At 39.4% G+C, this 19873-nt stretch overlaps 1 protein-coding gene across 1 annotated transcript in view; it reads left to right on the top strand.

Annotated features, from left to right (window-relative positions):
- Positions 1-19873, top strand: part of atp1b1b (ATPase Na+/K+ transporting subunit beta 1b) — a 118911-nt gene that overhangs the window by 47764 nt on the left and 51274 nt on the right. The window contains exons 3-4 of the mRNA XM_034173339.1: positions 7114-7269; positions 9899-10083. Coding sequence (XP_034029230.1) covers positions 7114-7269; positions 9899-10083 — 341 coding nt within the window. The remainder of the gene's footprint in view (positions 1-7113; positions 7270-9898; positions 10084-19873) is intronic.

Below are 19873 nucleotides of genomic sequence, written 5' to 3'. Positions count from 1 at the left end.
CGTCCTGTTTGTGGATTTTGGGCAGTCCATAGATACACAGAGTGGCATCCCCAGGGTACAGTCTGTAGTATGTCTGCCTTTTCAATGAGTCCCTCTTTCTCCAGGTTTTGGAGGTAGCTAATGATTTTCTTCTTATAGCCGCTCGTGGGGTCTCTCTTCAGACGTTCGTATGTATTGGAGTCACTGAGCAAGTTGTTGATCTTGGCCTCGTAGTCCGATGTGTTCAGGACCACCGTGCATCTGCCTTTATCCGCTGGCAGGATAAGGATGCTTTGGTCCTTTTACAGTGCTGATCAAGCTTTCCGTTCTTCTCCTGTGATGTTGGATGGAGGAGGCTTAGCACTGTTCAGCACTGCTGTGACTCTTAGTCGGAGGTGCCCAGCTTCTGACTCTGACAAACTGTTATGTTTAATGGCTGACTCTACTGCAGTGATGTAATCTACTGTCGGTATATGTTTAGGGGTCACTGAGAATTTTAGTCCTTTAGCGAGCACATCCTTTTCTGTCTGTGTAAGAACCCTGTTGGAGAGATTCTTTACCCAATTTTCCCTGTTGTCACTAATTTGTCTGGGTGTATCTTTAAAAATACTCCCACTGAAAGTACGCCTTTTCTGCTGCTAATTTGCTGCTAATTTTATTTATATAGTGCCAAATCACAACAAACAGTTGCCCCAAGGTGCTTTATATTGTAAGGCAAAGCCATACAATAATTACGGAAAAACCCCAACGGTCAAAACGACCCCCTGTGAGCAAGCACTTGGCGACGGGAAGAAACCTCCAGCAGAACCAGACTCAGGGAGGGGCAGTCTTCTGCTGGGACTGGTTGGGGCTGAGGGAGAGAACCAGGAAAAAGACATGCTGTGGAGGGGAGCAGAGATCAATCACTAATGATTAAATGCAGAGTGGTGTATACAGAGCAAAAAGAGAAGGAAACACTCAGTGCATCATGGGAACCCCCCAGCAGTCTGTCTATAGCAGCATAACTAAGGGATGGTTCAGGGTCACCTGATCCAGCCCTAACTATAAGCTTTAGCAAAAAGGAAAGTTTTAAGCCTAATCTTAAGTAGAGAGGGTGTCTGTCTCCCTGATCTGAATTGGGAGCTGGTTCCAGAGGAGAGGAGCCTGAAAGCTGAAGGCTCTGCCTCCCATTCTACTCTTACAAACCCTAGGAACTACAAGTAAGCCTGCAGTCTGAGAGCGAAGCGCTCTATTGGGGTGATATGGTACTATGAGGTCCCTAAGATAAGATGGGACCTGATTATTCAAAACCTTATAAGTAAGAAGAAGAATTTTAAATTCTATTCTAGAATTAACAGGAAGCCAATGAAGAGAGGCCAATATGGGTGAGATATGCTCTCCCCTTCTAGTCCCTGTCAGTACTCTAGCTGCAGCATTTTGAATTAACCGAAGGCTTTTCAGGGAACTTTTAGGACAACCTGATAATAATGAATTACAGTAGTTCAGCCTAGAAGAAATCAATGCATGAATTAGTTTTTCAGCTTCACTCTGAGACAAGACCTTTCTAATTTTAGAGATATTGCGCAAATGCAAAAAAGCAGTCCTACATATTTAATATGCGCATTGAAAGACATATCCTGATCAAAAATGAGTCCAAGATTTCTCACAGTATTACTAGAGGTCAGGGTAATGCCATCCAGAGTAAGGATCTGGTTAGACACCATGTTTCTAAGATTTGTCGGGTAAGTACAATAACTTCGGTTTTATCTGAGTTTAAAAGCAGGAAATTAGAGGTCATCCATGTCTTTATGTCTGTAAGACAATCCTGCAGTTTAGCTAATTGGTGTGTGTCCTCTGGCTTCATGGATAGATAAAGCTGGGTATCATCTGCGTAACAATGAAAATTTAAGCAATGCTGTCTAATAATACTGCCTAAGGGAAGCATGTATAAAGTGAATAAAATTGGTCCTAGCACAGAACCTTGTGGAACTCCATAATTAACCTTAGTCTGTGAAGAAGATTCCCCATTTACATGAACAAATTGTAATCTATTAGATAAATATGATTCAAACCACCGCAGCGCAGTGCCTTTAATACCTATGGCATGCTCTAATCTCTGTAATAAAATTTTATGGTCAACAGTATCAAAAGCAGCACTGAGGTCTAACAGAACAAGCACAGAGATGAGTCCACTGTCTGAGGCCATAAGAAGATCATTTGTAACCTTCACTAATGCTGTTTCTGTACTATGATGAATTCTAAACCCTGACTGAAACTCTTCAAATAGACCATTCCTCTGCAGATGATCAGTTAGCTGTTTTACAACTACTCTTTCAAGAATTTTTGAGAGAAAAGGAAGGTTGGAGATTGTCCTATAATTAGCTAAGATAGCTGGGTCAAGTGATGGCTTTTTAAGTAATGGTTTAATTACTGCCACCTTAAAAGCCTGTGGTACATAGCCAACTAATAAAGACAGATTGATCATATTTAAGATCGAAGCATTAATTAATGGTAGGGCTTCCTTGAGCAGCCTGGTAGGAATGGGGTCTAATAGACATGTTGATGGTTTGGAGGAAGTAACTAACGAAAATAACTCGGACAGAACAATCGGAGAGAAAGAATCTAACCAAATACCGGCATCACTGAAAGCAGCCAAAGAGAACGATATGTCTTTGGGATGGTTATGAGTATTTTTTTCTCTAATAGTTGAAATTTTATTAGCAAAGAAAGTCATGAAGTCATTACTAGTTAACGTTAAAGGAATACTCGGCTCAATAGAGCCCTGACTCTTTGTCAGCCTGGCTACAGTGTTGAAAAGAAACCTACGGTTCTTATTTTCTTCAATTAGTGATGAGTAGTAAGATGTCCTAGCTTTACGGAGGACTTTTTTTTATAGAGCAACAGACTCTTTTTCCAGGCTAAGTGAAGATCTTCGAAATTAGTGAGACACCATTTCCTCTCCAACTTACGGGTTATCTGCTTTAAGCTGCGAGTTTGTGAGTTATACCACGGAGTCAGGCACTACTGATTTAAGGCTCTCTTTTTCAGAGGAGCCACGGCATCCAAAGTTGTCCTCAATGAGGATATAAAACTATTGATGAGATAATCTATCTCACTCAGAGTTTAGGTAGCTACTCTGCCCTGTGTTGGTATATGGCATTGGAGAACATAAAGAAGGAATTATATCCTTAAACCTAGTTACAGCGCTTTCTGAAAGACTTCTAGTGTAATGAAACTTATTCCCCACTGCTGGGTAGTCCATCAGAGTAAATGTAAATGTTAAGAAATGATCAGAGAGAAGGGGGTTTTCAAGGAATACTGTTAAGTCTTCAATTTCCATACCATAAGTCAGAACAATATCTAAGGTATGATTAAAGTGGTGGGTGGACTCATTTACATTTTGAGCAAAGCCAATCGAGTCTAACAATAGATTAAATGCAGTGTTGAGGCTGTCATTCTCAGCATCTGTGTGGATGTTAAAATCGCCCACTATAATTATCTTATCTGAGCTAAGCACTGTCAGACAAAATGTCCGAAAATTCACAGAGAAACTCACAGTAATGACCAGGAGGACGATAGATAACAAATAAAACTCTTTTTTGGGACTTCCAATTTGGATGGACAAGACTAAGAGACAAGCTTTCAAATGAATTAAAGCTCTGTCTGGGTTTTTGATTAATTAATAAGCTGGAATGGAAGATTGCTGCTAATCCTCCGCCTCGGCCCGTGCTACGAGCGTTCTGGCAGTTAGTGTGACTCGGGGGTGTTGACTCATTTAAACTAACATATTCATCCTGCTGTAACCAGGTTTCTGTAAGGCAGAATAAATCAATATGTTGATCAATTATTATATCATTTACTAACATGGACTTAGAAGAGAGAGATCTAATGTTTAATAGACCACATTTAACTGTTTTAGTCTGTGGTGCAGTTGAAGGTGCTATATTATTTTTTTCTTTTTGAATTTTTATGCTTAAATAGATTTTTGGTGATTATTGGTGGTCTGGGAGCAGGCACCGTCTCTACGGGGATGGGGTAATGAGGGGATGGCAGGGGGAGAGAAGCTGCAGAGAGGTGTGTAAGACTACAACTCTGCTTCCTGGTCCCAACCCTGGATAGTCACGGTTTGGAGGATTTAAGAAAATTGGCCAGATTTCTAGAAATGAGAGCTGCTCCATCCAAAGTGGGATGGATGCCGTCTCTCCTAACAAGACCAGGTTTTCCCCAGAAGCTTTGCCAATTATCTATGAAGCCCACCTCATTTTTTGGACACCACTCAGACAGCCAGCAATTCAGGGAAAACATGCGGCTAATCATGTCACTCCCGGTCCGATTGGGGAGGGGCCCAGAGAAAACTACAGAGTCCGACATTGTTTTTGCAAAGTTACACACCGATTCAATGTTAATTTTAGTGACCTCCGATTGGCGTAACCGGGTGTCATTACTGCCGACGTGAATTAGAATCTTACCAAATTTCTGCACTAAAAGGTTGTGAAACTTCCTGATTTGCCGCTCCTTACTTTTTAAATGCTCAGAATAGTTCACCCTAAGGACAGGATCCCTAGTTACAAACAGAGCAATGTAGTGTATTCTATCAGATGTTAGGAAAACTGTAACGAACACTACATAGGTGAGACTAAGCAATCTTTACACATAAGGCTATACCAGCACCGCAGAGAGGGTGCCAGTGGACCTCAGTCTGCAGTTCATCTCCACCTTAGACACTAACCACACGTTTGAGGACAAGGAATTTAAAATATTAGCCAGAGAGAAGAAAGAGGGGTCAAGGAGGCATTCTTTGTGAAACGTTTGAAACCCAGCCTTAACCAGGGAGGGGGTCTGAGACACGCTTTATCCCCTGTTTACAATGGGGTACCCAGGTCAAAGCAGTTTCAGTCTTTTGTTCATGGTAATGAGTCATTCACGTCATCAGCAGAGTCGTCAAGGGAGCCATCAGGAGAGGGACAGCTGCCCTGTCATTAGGAGGGTGCTAACTAGAGTACAATAGGTGCTAATTAGAGCTATTGTTTAGTCACTAGCCTATAGCAGTCTGCCTCTCGGTAGGAGGGGTCTGGTTAGGTTTAAAAGTCCAGCTTTTGTGACTTCTTGATTATTCTTCTCTACAAGAGTCAAGACAGAAGTCAGACCACCAGAGCAAGAATTTTAGCTGAGGAAGCTTCTGCGATTTGAAGCGAAACGTCCTCGCGTCAAGCAACCCAGTCCAGTCGAAGATTCAAGCTTCTCTACTATATGTCCACACTTCCAAAATATGACAGACCACTAAAAAATAAATATTTGGAGTTGGTCTGGGTCAGGGGTCTGCAACAAATAAAATTCTTCTTGAGCCAAAAACATATTTCACCTGTAAAATGAAAGAATAAAGATGACACATTTTGTTCTATATTCAGTTCAGCTGTACATATTTAGGGCCCGAGTAGGAAAAAGTCCTATGAGGGCCCTATTATAATTGCGCTGTTTATTATTACTATTATTAGGGCCAAGTAGGAAAAAGTCTTATGAGGGCCCTATTTATTATTATTCTCACTGAAATCCAAATTTCGACCTTTTCCCATGCTCAAAAACTCACGAGGGCCCTATTGTAATTGCGCTGTTTATTATTTTATTATTATTATGTATTATTAGGGCCCGAGTAGAAAAAAGACCTACGAGGACACTATTGTAATTGCGCTGTTCATTACTATTTTTATTTCTTATTATTATTCTCACTTTTGAAATCCAAATTTCGGCCTTTTCCCATGCTCAAAAACTCACCAAACGTTGCAAAGTCGTTCGGCCGGATCCAAAATTCGATATTTTTGGGGTCTCGCACATGGTTGCAGCGAAATAGTGCCCCCTAGAAATACAAAAAAAAAAACTTTTTTTTTTTTTTTTCGTAGCCGCACAAAATTCGGCACACATTTACCATGCTGGGACGCACAAAAATATCTGTTACCCTCATGGTGAAATGTCGACAGGAAGTCGGCCATTTTGATTTTAAGTTTCGATTTTGACGTAATTTCTGCCATTTTTGGCCATTTCCACTGCTTACATTTGAACGAACTCGTCCTAGGGATTTCATCCAATCATCTTTAAATTTGGTACACATCCTCAGGACACCATGCTGATCAAAAGTTAGCAAAAGAATTTCTGTTGATCAAAAGGCGTGGCTGCTAGGGTTTGTCAAACTTTGGCGAGCGTTTTGGAGCACACCATTTCACTTTGAATGGCTGTCACGCCCACATACTTAATCGTAGATCCTTCAAACTTGCTGGCCATGAGTGCTCTGCCCTGAATGTCTGCATATATTAACTTAACAGAGTTCTCACCTGCTTTATATGATTTCTGCTTCTTAACATCACTGCAGAGTTTCTCCACATCAGGTTTTTTTTTTTTAAACGTGTGATTTATTTATTTATTTTAATTCATTCAATTTTTTTTATAACATTCACTCATATGTTCTCATTTTTTAAAAGGAATTTTGACCATTTATTACATCTCATAAATTCCGTAAGTATAACTGTCACTGACTTGCACACACAGTGTGAACAGGACGTATCTTCAGAATAATCCAGGGAGAAATAAAGGCAGCGCCGCAGTTTTTCTTTTCTTAATGTGTTGCTTCACTCTGTATTCAATGCGTGCTCTCTCCATGCACTGACTGAAGCGGCTCATACCCCTCTCCCTCCTTACAACCATTCGACTCACAAACACACAGACGGCTCCAGCTATCAGACCCAGCCTTAATTTTAGACGGCTTTAAGCAAAGACGCCCGCTATCTTTTTCTTCGGCCATCTTTTTCAAAAATTGACCACCCAAATGACGGGAGGATGGCTCGCTGCCGAAAACCTTGATTCCCACTCCCGTTAACTTTTTATCCTGTACCATTCCAATCATGTGATGAATAACAAAGTTGATTCCCATCCTGTGGAAATCTCGTGACCTGTGAGATTCCCGAAAAAAAATTTGAACTGGCCTTTGATACCTAGTGGTGCTGTGACATGTTTTTATGTGCCATTTTACTTTGTGAATTCTTGATCTTTGATTTTACTGTAAAACACCTTGGACACCATGTGGCTGTCGACACCATATAAATGGCTATAGAAATAAATGTTGATTTTGCTTTGGATTTATAACTGAAACTTGTGTACCTACAGGCCTTACTCACACGCCACACTTAAACAAAGCTGAAGTGTCCATCAGCATCAATGATGTGGAGACTTACCTGCCTTACATCAAGGCCTTGAAGCAATTTCTGACTAAGTATGATGATAACAAGCAGGTGGATGAGATGAAGTTTGAGGACTGTGGAGGTACGTATGTAATGTTCTGCTTGCTAGCTTCATTCTCTTTGAAAGTTTCACTGAGATATCATTTACTCTGAATTAAAGTAAAATAAAAACAACTGGCCAGGTTGTTGTGCAGATCTGTAATGTGTTCTTTAGAATACACTAAGAATATTAATTTCTGAACTTTGTAGCACATTGATTGGGTCTGCTGAAAGCACTCTATTAATTTCTGTCCACAGCAGGATGAGAGAATGAGGTTATGTGACTATTGCATGCGTGCCCTTTTCCCATTCCGACGAGGGGCATGACTGGTGTACAAATGGATTTCCCTTTGAACCATCACAACACATACATAGCTCTTGTTTTGTTTGGTAACATATGTCAGATGATGGCAGCTTTTTCAGTGATCAGTCTGATGTATCCTCCTGACTACCAGGAAGGTAGTCAGGAGGATATGGTTTGCTAGGTGTTCCATTCTTCAAGATATTACCTAGAGATTTAGCATGGAACAATATGCACAAATTCACAATTTAGAATAGTATAGAGTGCAATAAGCTGGAATGCATTGTGGTCATCCTGCAGTATATAGATTTGTACCAATGGATCAGGTTATGTTGGGGAGTACATCACATCTTTGTATGTCACAACACTGCACCCCAGAAATTGTGCACCAGTGATGCAGGGCAGCTGTTTTTGACATGTCACTATTTAAAATACAAGATGTATTTTCTATTTAATTAAGCATTTTATTTATTCTCTTTAAATTGATGCTGACTAGTAATATACAGACCCGGGCCCATATCCACGAAGTATCTCAGAGTCCTCTAAGAGCTCCCAACTTTGCCTAAAGTTCGTGGCAAGGACTCTTGGCCTAAGAGTGATCCAAGAAGTGTTTGAGAGCAACTCTGAGCAAGGAGTGGATAGAAACTCCATATGACGAGGCGGAGTTAACCCCATTGCTAGGTACAACGCAGTCCTAAGAGATGTGATTGGTTGTCACAAAAAGAGAAAGATAAAAAAAAACAAATGTGGTCCTAGTTATGAATAGATGGCAGAATCAACCAATCATATAACCTGAACTGTATTGAGAAATGTGTAATCGTGAAAATAATTTAATATCATGATGAAACCCGGCATGATTAAACTCGGCAAAATTATACGATACTGATACATTCCAGTATTGTCTCTGGTACACTTGCAACTACTAACAAGCTGATTTTGAGTTATAACACCACGATCGCTTCTGGTAGCATCAAAAGCGACAATGGACCCAAACCATGAGCCAGCACTTCTGTCTTTGAACATCTTGCCCCCTGCTGGAAGCTCCTGTTTACTACATGGTTTCCAGCACAGAAGCAAGCTGAGAGGAGCCATGAAGCTCAACTCTCTACTTAATCACAACGCTGCCATCAGGCGGAGGTCTTGGATAAATAAACCAATGCTGAGTTATGGTTTGGTGTATAAATAAAATGATGATATTGATAGAATAACTCCATTAATGTCAGTTCTGTCATTTGAGGAGGAAAAAATGCTTTAGTCGATTGTAGTTTCTTGTTTATATTACAGCATTTGGAAAGAGGTGTCCTTTTATATAAAGCAGCAATTCATTTTGAAGTTATTAATTCCGATTGGACTCTGTCTCAGCAGAGATCCGTGCAGTGCTTGGAGCTGTGCCAACGGAATGGAGGATGATTCTCATTTCTTGACTCCAACAAGACAAGAGTCCCAGTTACTGACTGTAATCCACACAAAAGTGACTCACAATTGACATATTTTAATGGCTTTGAGAGTGGTTAAGAAGGGGACTTGGCGCTTCTGAAGAGCAGTGAATCAAAGAACCGAGTCAGCGGATCGAAGCACTGGTTCACGCATCAAAATGAAGTTGCGCTGCAGACGCGGTTTATTGCAGAGCCACTGCAGGGTCTGTAATCAGCTTAGAGAAATGATCATTTTCCCAACAAACAATGGCTGCTCTGAAGGACTGATAAGGGAATCGTTAAGCAAAAAGGCTATTGATATGGGAGTATTGAATAATTTCTTAACGATACCCGAAAAGAACCGGTTCTCGATACGCAACCCTATTCATCACACAGGGATATGTGTGAAACTTAACATCATATTACAGTGCAGGCAGCAAACAGAATTTTGTTAATCACCAGTCTTCACGCCCTGCGTCCCATGTTTAGGTCCCCTGTCTGAGTACGGTTTAAAAAAAAAATAACAATCTTTTAATCAAGGAAATACCCACTTTCCTTAATTTGGCGAAGCACATCCAGACTACTCTGTCCGGTATGTGAGAGACGTTTTTAATGAACATGCATTTCGATCTTGTCTGATGTGAGTGAAAATCTGTTATATACGATGTTTATTACATGGAAAATCATACAAAAGCATTGGGACTTTAGCTTTTGAGTGCAAATATCCGGTTTATATGATGACTGTTTAGGTGAGTTTTACATTTCAATACACTTCACTTTTGCCCTATGGTGTCCAGAATATCTAAGTGCTAGAAAAGGTCAGGGGACAAACAAATAAAGGCTCTGTGTGATTATCTGTTTCTGCACAAGCGTTTGTAGCCACTTCAGGTTTGTTTGACATTATTGCAACCACTAAAACGTATTCCTTACCATTTTCATATGCACATTTTCTCCAGATGAGCCTGCAAATTACAAATACAGGGGTGAATTGGATAGTGAGATGGGCACCAGGAAAGCCTGCCGCTTCCAGAGATACCTCCTGGGACCTTGCTCCGGTACTGAGGATCGTGACTTTGGTTTCTCACGTGGACAGCCTTGCATAATTGTTAAGCTGAACAGGATTGTCAATTTCCGACCAAAGGTAATTTTTTATTTTATTTGTACACTTTTGTTTTAATCGAATGCAGTTAATTGACCACTAATGTCAAATTGTAATATAAAAGAAATGTACCATTCCAGACTTATGATCACATACATTTTGGAAAAAAAAAATTCACTCTGTTTTCCCTGACTGCACAAATTCTGTTTAATCAACAATATGTTAGATTGTCTGCTGTATTTTCATATAAATTTATTTTAATAAGATACTTAAAAGAAAGATTTATTTATTTTTCTCTTCAATGTCAGATGTTGTAGTAGGTGAACGGTTTATGTAAAGTTAGGTCTGGGTGCATACACTGATCCTGCGTGTCGCTCCATCCACCACACAACAGATCCACCCTGGGTTCTGGATAGCAACCACTCATGCAGACGTGCATCCCCACCTCTCAAAAGTAACAACCACTCTACTGAACTCACTATCAGGGCTGTGAAAACTCCACTGATTTCATCATGTGGGGGGGGTGTTAGTGTTGTACTGTGATCGTCAGTTTGTAAAATTAATGAATGAATGATTTTTATTCAGCACGCACGCACAGACAAAATCTCTCATTTACAAAACAAGTCAAGAGAAAACAAAAATTAAAACATATAGAACAAAACTCAATTTAACAGTTTAGTGCGGCTGAAAGGGTGTGGACAGAGGCAAAAGCTTAACGCCCACCCCATACATCAGTTTCTGTGTACAAACAAAAAATAAACAGAAAAAACAGTTTCCAGTCAGCAATGTAACGCAGTGAAACATACAAAGTAATACAACAGACAGAAAAACAAAAAAATAGCCACACACTCAATTTACTTAATTACGCAAACTATAACAAGTTAATATATTATTTTTTATACAGTCTTTTAAAACAAGCCAATGTACTGGATACTTTAATACAATCCAAACAGTCATACCACACTCTAACACCCTTTATGGAAATGCAATGACTTTTAGCAGTAGTTTAAATCTCTCTTCTATCAAACACCAAAGATCCACGCAAATTATAACTGGACTCTCTCATTTTAAACCGCTCCTGGACATGATGAGGCAAGAGTCCGTTTTTAACTTTATACATTATCTGTATTGTAAAATAATCAACCAAGTCATAAAATTTCAAAAACTGAAGACGAACAAACAGTGAATTTGTTGGTTCACGATATGGTTTTTTTTTTTACTTATTACTCTTATAGCTTTTTTTGTAACAGAAATATTGGATTAGTATTTATTTTATATGTATTTCCCCAAACTTCAATGCAGTAAGTCATATAAGGGACAAGTAATGAGTGCTACAATGAAACCAACAGATGTTGGGGGAGAAAGTATTGTACTTTGTACAAAATAGCAATAACTTTTGATATTTTGGACTCTGTTTTATGAGTTTTCCAACTAAGCTTGTCATCAACAAAAACTCCAGGGAATTTAGTTTGAGATACAATTTCAATTTCAATACCATTCAACAATAATTTACTGCTTACATTTCTAGGCTTTTTTCCAAATATAATGCACTAGTTTTACCGAAATGAAGTGATAATTTATTAGAGTCAAACCAGTATTTAAATTTTTGCAGTTCCCTCTCCAAGTCCAAGAGCTGTCTCAAATTATCTCCACTACCAATCACAGTTGTATCATCAGCAAACAAAATACAACTCAAAGACTTAGAAACCAAACCTATATCATTAATATACAGCAAAAACAATAATGGCCCGAGAACTGACCCCTGGGGCACTCCACATGTAATCCTCAAAAATTCTGATTTTATCCCACCAAGGTGAACACACTATCTATTACGTAAATAACTAGCTATCCAGTTAAAGGCCAGTCCTCTAATACCATACAATAGTATCAAATGCTTTCTGTGAATAAAAAAAAAAACAATGGTATCACCTTAGCAATTTTCATTCTGGAGGGAAATTTCCCAGTCATAAGTGACAGGTTACAAATATATGTTAAGGTTTTGATAATACAGTCAATAATGTTCTTAATCAAAACCATATCAAAGTTATCAATGTCAGTGGATTTTTTTCCCCCCCTTCATTTTATGAACTATGTTAAAAATTTCTTTTTCATCCGTTTCTCTAATAAACATTGAATCCTGAATTTTATTAATTAATTTACAGTTGTCCATAGAACACTTTGCCATATTTACAATTGAGTTTGATAAATTTTTACCAACATTAACAAAATAATCATTAAAATAATCAGCAATAATTTTATTTCCTTTTACAATTTTATCGCAAACGACATGAACGTTTTATAAATCCACGGACAGTGATCTGTATAATGGATACAGATCACTGTCTGTGGACCTACGGATTAAAATGTCTGAGTCAAAGCGTAGCTGTTGCGGGAGTTGTCGTAAAGTGGGACTGGTTGGTTGCTATGGTGACGCTGTGTGGCTGCTGCAAGACGCTGTTCTTAAGCTAAACGTAGCATGTGGACATCGCATACTTTTAGAGCTATCAAGTTTTAAAAGAAAAATTTTGCGATATGTCTGTCACGGAGTGACGTCAGACAGGGTACACTTTGGTTGTGCTTCGTTTTAATTAAACAGTCGGATTCTCCTGGTCCGCACCAGTTCTAAGTCAGCTGGTGAGAGACTGTGTGAAAAATTTTGATAATGAATGAAGAATCCGTGGAATTGGCGCAAGCTTGAATTTAATTGCCTTGCCACACGGCATACGATTATTCCTGAACAAAGTAAAAAAGTCAACAATCGTTGAGAAAAGGTGGACGAAGGAGCTTTCACTTTACCCAAGAACAAATAGCCTGCGTATCAAGAGCACAAAAGGAACGAAAGGGGAACAAAACAAAACCAAGGTAAACATTGATCTCAACGCTTTAAACAAAACACCCCTGTAGCCACTTCTGGAGCAGTGTGTGTCTGCATCCTGCTCTGCGTTCCAGCACTCGGCGCTGGGACAGAGCTCTGTAGCGCCTGAGTCCTGGAGAAACTGCAAAGAGAAGCACGCGATCCGACCAACTGTGGAGATCTGTGCGCATGTCGATGGATCCACCTGCTCTGGCTACTCGTCCAGAACAAAAGAGGGATCATCTCCTTCATCATCAGAATCCTCATTGTCTGGTTCAGACTCTAACAATGTGCTGTGTGCTCTGTCTTGCTCCAATTTAAAAAAAAAAAAAAAGACTGAAGTGCTTTCTCAACATTCATAAGATGCCTCATTTTCACGCTAAATACTCCACCAAAATAATACACACTGCAAACACTCCAAATATTTCTCAAATCTCTCAAATACCAAAACTCTAATCACTGTCTGTAGCCCTTGCCGCACTCCTGCCTGTTTGTTTTTTGGTAAAATGGTAAAGCAAACACCACTCATGTTTCCATATGTACAGCATGACACACTGCTTCCTTTAAACTTGCAAAAACTTGAGGGAGAGAAAGAATCAGCCACACACACACTTCACCTTTTCTCCAGCTGATTCACTCTGGATGACTGCATTCAGTGTTTGGACGTATTGTAGCGCATGTACACATGCACAAAAGGACTGTCTCGTACATAATTCAGCAACTGAAACATTCAGAAAAAATGCAGCCATTTGCAATCACACTGGGTTTTCTGGTTTTATGTCACCTCTGTGGATCAAAGCTGTTCACACGTGAATGTCTGCTTCTTTATGTTTATTTGATAGGGACAGAACAAAAAGCATTGTTACAATAACCGATGCCATGTTCATAGGTCATATAGCTAATTCGCATACCTGTTCCCTAGAACACAAAAAGGACACTTACACAATCATAAAACAACACAATAGTAGCAACAAAACAGTACAATAAAACACAATAAAATATGGCTAATGTCTGCAGATTTGATTTAAGTTAAGCCATTGTCTTATTTTGTGCTTAGTCATTCAGGTCTGTAAGAGATTTCAATTCGGCAGGTACAAACCCTGGCAAAAATTATGGAATCACCGGCCTCGGAGGATGTTCATTCAGAAAAAAAGCAGATCACAGACATGACACAAAACTAAAGTCATTTCAAATGGCAACTTTCTGGCTTTAAGAAACACTATAAGAAATCAGGAAAAAAAATTGTGGCAGTCAGTAACAGTTACTTTTCTTTAGACCAAGCAGAGGGAAACAAATATGGAATCACTCAATTCTGAGGAAAAAATTGTGGAATCATGAAAAACAAAAGAACGCTCCAACACATCACTAGTATTTTGTTGCACCACCTCTGGCTTTTATAACAGCTTGCAGTCTCTGAGCCATGGACTTAATGAGTGACAAACAGTACTCTTCATCAATCTGGCTCCAACTTTCTCTGATTGCTGTTGCCAGATCAGCTTTGCAGGTTGGAGCCTTGTCATGGACCATTTTCTTCAACTTCCACCAAAGATTTTCAATTGGATTAAGATCCGGACTATTTGCAGGCCATGACATTGACCCTATGTGTCTTTTTGCAAGGAATGTTTTCACAGTTTTTGCTCTATGGCAAGATGCATTATCATCTTGAAAAATGACTTCATCATCCCCAAACATCCTTTCAACTGATGGGATAAGAAAAGTGCCCAAAATATCAATATAAACTTGTGCATTTATTGATGATGTAATGACAGCCATCTCCCCAGTGCCTTTACCTGACATGCAGCCCCATATCATCAATGACTGTGGAAATTTACATGTTCTCTTCAGGCAGTCATCTTTATAAATCTCATTGGAACGGCACCAAACAAAAGTTCCAGCATCATCACCTTGCCCAATGCAGATTCGAGAATCATCACTGAATATGACTTTCATCCAGTCATGCACAGTCCACGATTGCTTTTCCTTAGCCCATTGTAACCTTGTTTTTTTTTTTTTCTGTTTAGGTGTTAATGATGGCTTTCATTTAGCTTTTCTGTATGTAAATCCCATTTCCTTTAGGCGGTTTGTTACAGTTCGGTCACAGACGTTGACTCCAGTTTCCTCCCATTCGTTCATTTGTTTTGTTGTGCATTTTCGATTTTTGAGACATATTGCTTTAAGTTTTCTCTCTTGACGCTTTGTCTTCCTTGGTCTACCAGTATGTTTGCCTTTAACAACCTTCCCATGTTGTTTGTATTTGGTCCAGAGTTTAGACACAGCTGACTGTGAACAGCCAACATCTTTTGCAACCTTGCCTGATGATTTACCCTCTTTTAAGAGTTTGATAATCCTCTCCTTTGTTTCAATTGACATCTCTCGTGTTGGAGCCATGATTCATGTTAGTCTACTTGGTGCAACAGTTCTCCAAGGTGTGATCACTCCTTTTTAGATGCAGACTAACGAGCAGATCTGATTTGATGCAGGTGTTAGTTTTGGGGATGAAAATTTACATGGTGATTCCATAATTTATTCCTCAGAATTGAGTGAGTCCATATTTTTTTCCCTCTGCTTGGTCTAAAAAAGTAACCATTACTGACTGACACAATTTTTTTTTTTTTCTTGATTTCTTATAGTGTTTCTTAAAGCCAGAAAGTTGCCATTTGAAATGACTTTAGTTTTGTGTCATGTCTGTGATCTGCTTTTTTTCTACAAAATTAAACAACTGAATGAACATCCTCCGAGGCCGGTGATTCCAGAATTTTTGCCAGGGGTTGTATGGTGTTCCAGATCTGTGGACCTTTTACTGCAAACGCACTCTGTCCAAAAGTCATTTTACATCGTGCTGGACTACAGTCTCCACTCACAGCTCCTCTTGTAATGATACCACGAGTTTGACATTTTTAAATCATTCCTTTTGACACATTTAAAAACTAAATTAAAAAATGAACACTTCAAAAAAAATTTCAAAGCTTAAGAGTTTATGCTTTTCTAGGATTTTACAGTAATGCCACCTAATTGGCTTTTGGTCAAGCACTTTTAAGGCTTGTTTGTAAAGAGAGTTCAAACCTTTTGGAGAGGATTGGTTCGCCTGGCCCTAAACAGTGATGCAATATGAGAAATGGGACAAGATCATTGCATGAAAAAATAAATTGGCTGCACTAATTGACAAACAAGAGCTTATGAGATGAAAACAATTCAAGTTAGTCCTAATTGTCTTAGTATTTTCTTTATATGATTATCAAATTTAAGATGGGAATCCAAGACAACCCCCAGATATTTAAATTCATCTACTCTTTGAATTTCCTTTTGATTTATTTGTATCCTAAAGTTCTCTTTGGACTTTTGCCTTAATGAAAAACACATAGACACTGTTTTAGAACAGTTTAGAGACAAGAAATTATCCTCCAGCCACTGAGACCCAGGTCATTTGTCTGTTAAGAAGCTCTGCAGCCTTTTCTGGAGTTTTTACTGAGACATAGATTACTGTGTCATCAGCATACAGCTGGCATTCAGTCTCAGTGCAAATGGTCGGAGGTCATTAATATAGAGACAAAATAAGATGGGGCCAAGGATGGAGCCTTGTGGTATCCCCATTTTATACTCCTGAGATGGCGATATAAAGCCATTGATTTTTACTCACTGTGTCCTTGACTCCAAATAAGATGTAAACCAGCTGAGAGACTGTTGAGAAAAATTTAGCTGCTTTTGTGCAGGAGAACATGGTGGTTTACAGTGTCGAAGGCCTTACGGAGGTCTAAAAACACTGCTCCAACCACATTTCCCTGAGCCAAATTTTTTTAATCATGTCTGTTAGGTAGCAAGTAGCACTTTCTGTTGAGTATCTAGGCCTAAATCCAAATTGCTTTGGATGTAAAATATTACCACATTCCAGATAATCAATAAGTTGGTTTGCTACTGTTTTTTCAAGCACCTTTGACAGAATTGGAAGGTTTGAAATTGGTCTATAGTTACAAATTTTGTTTGGGTCTCCAGCTTTAAAAATTGGACTGATGAGACCTTGTTTTAATTTTTGTGGAACATTTGCCCTAGAAATAGATATGTTAATCAAATGTGTTAGAGGGCCAGCTAGAGATTCTTTGTGCTTTCTGACAAAATCAGTCTAATCCAATTATGTCTTTTGCTTTCGAGGGTTTGAGATTGCTTACTATTTTTTTTTAACACAATCCTCGTTAATTTGTGATATTGAAAATGCAGTTTCTGGTGGGCCCACGAATATCTCAGGGAGCTCTGTAGGTTTAAAAGTTTCTGCTAATTGTTCCACTGAGGTCACAAAATAGGTATTGAATGAGGTAGCAATCTTCATTTGGTCAGTAATCAAATTGCCATCAGTATTTAGTTGTATTAAAGATCTGTTTTTTTTTTTGTTTGAAGTCATTTTTTGTCAATGTATGTATTTGCTTCCAGAGGCAAGCACTGTTACCCCTGGACATTTCCATCAGGCACACAAAATATTCAGTTTTAGCTTTTCTCATCTCACTAACCACTTTATTTCTAAGGCTTTTAAAAATAGCATTGTCAGTATATCATTCTGTTGAAATTTCCTTTTTACGAGCAAGATCTTTGTTTCATCAACAGACACAACAGACCACGGTAATGACTGGCATCTTTTCCTCATGTTAAGGGGTTTTGTGTACTTCTGAATCAATTGTGATAATGTATTTGTAAACATATCACAACCATTCTTTGGATATTGCATTTTGGAGGACTGAGTCCCAGTTAATACTATTCATGTCATTATCACGATGAGGCATATCACTTTTTCTAATTCCTTTTGGTTTTTGACAACTGGCATTTGTGCAAGATAATGCAGATGCTTTTCTGTTAACTTTCTTAGTTTAGCGTCAAATTATGGTCATAATCCTGTGATAACATAAGTTTTCATTACACGTTCTGGTTTATTGGACCTACTGTTAATTTCTTTAATTTATATTTTGAAGTTACTGCCTTTAATTTTTGCTTACCTTGCTTGTCCAGCCAATTAATGTTAAAATCCCCAAGCACAATTATTTTACTATCACGTTTTAATTGTTTAAATATTTCATCGAAGTTAGAAAAAAAGGACACGTTAAAAGATGGATTATATAAAAATCACAATATTGAAACTCATTCTTGGTGATAAAACAATCTTTAAAACTAAGCATTCCATATTGTAAGAATCTACGTTAATTTCAGTACAATAAAGTGTTTCCCTAACATGTCAAAACATCTCCTCCCTTTCCTGTTTGTCTGTCTTTATAAAAAGAAACGTAACCCGGAATGTCAGTCATTTGCGTAGGGATATTGGGATTTAGCCACGTTTCACTGAGCCAGAAAATCCAAATTTGAGTCTGTCAATAAGTGTTCAATTTGCTCCCGCTTAGGAACAAGGCTCCGTATGTTTAAGTTTCCTCCAAGAATTCCTTTCCACTTACTTTTGCGATCCCAAATCACCTTAGCATGATTAACAGTTTGAAAGTACCTGTACTTTTTGATTCGATGTATTGGATTGCTTGCGTTGGGTCACATTTTGTGGAGTCGCATACTCGCTGCTGCAGGAATCACCTGTGACCACTCGCCCCTCAGTTGATGGAGTCTCTAGGCTGGTGCGCACTGTAGTCGTCTCACCAGATGTAATACTGGTAGCGGATTGTAGCTTAGCCAGTGCCGTGCTACTATTAACACCAGAGCATTTGATGTTAAAAATGTCCACGGAGGTGTCGCCGGTAGCAGATGGTAGCTTAGCCGGAGCCGTGCTACTGCTAACACCGGGGCAGTTGATGTCCGGAGTGCCCACAGAGATCCCATTGCGCCCACGACAGTTCCAAGGGCCAGCGGACAAGACTGGGAGATGATCCGTCTTCAGGCCGAAGCCACTCGCGTCCAAGGCTCCACAGGAACCGGGCAGAGACACAGCAACCTCCACGGAACCACTGGGAAAGCTGCACGCCGCCAAAGAAGACCAACACAGCAGCGGTGAGTGGGCTAGGCTAGCGGTGCTGTTGACGTTCTGGGCAGTATTCAAGGTACAGTCCTGTACCAATTCTGATATATTCGGACTCAGTAACTGTGGTCCAGGGTTCCGTTCTATGTCGCCGGCAAGTAGCAATACAAAAACCAGTTGAAATATTGTCAATTTTGGTGTATTTATGCGCTTCTCCTCGTGCTTAATTGGAAACACTTTAGCATACCCGTTGTGAAGGAGCTTGGTATATATAAGATGTTGGCTCTGGGAGATGACAACGCAGCTATCATTGTAAATGGTAAATGGACTGCATTTATATAGCGCTTTTCCATCTGCATCAGATGCAGTTATGCCTCACATTCACCCCGATGTCACTACACATCGGGAGCAATAGGGGATTACAGACCTTGCCCAAGGGCCCTGAGTGATTTTCCAGTCAGGCGGGGATTTGAACCCATGATCTTCTGGACTCAAGCCCAACACCTTAACCACTAGACCATCACCTCCCCCATTGTCATTGTTCCTTTATTATTATTATTATTATTATTATTATTATTATTCCTTATTGATATTTCGTCACTGTACAAAATAATGTGGTCAAGTAGAGAACTGTGGACCAGCTTTTCAGCAAACATTTAAAAGGCTTCAGCATTGTGCATGCAGCACCTGCCGAGCCGTGCACCCGCACCGTAGCCATTAGTCTGCAGTCTCTGAGCTGTTTGTTCGTCGGTGTCTCTGAGCTGTCGTCGGTGTTGGTGTCTCTGAGCTCGACTGCTGCTGAAACTTTCCACACTTGATGCTCAAAGTCATGCATCCCTGGTTCTCAAGACCAGGCACCTAAGTGGCTCTACTTTACTCTATTCTACTCTTCCTTTTTTAGATTTTTAGATATACCTTAGTATACACTAGTAGAGTTCTACCTTAGAAATGGAATATATTCTAGAAGACATGCCTTACTGAATTTTCATGTAGCTACTTAACTTCCAGTTCTGTGGTTGGTGGTTTCACTACCCCGGCAG

Source organism: Thalassophryne amazonica, chromosome 1 (assembly GCF_902500255.1).
Source record: "Thalassophryne amazonica chromosome 1, fThaAma1.1, whole genome shotgun sequence".
In the NCBI taxonomy this organism is placed as follows: Eukaryota; Metazoa; Chordata; class Actinopteri; order Batrachoidiformes; family Batrachoididae; genus Thalassophryne; species Thalassophryne amazonica.
Note: the sequence above shows the minus strand (reverse complement) of the source record. Positions and strands in the feature narration are given on the sequence as shown.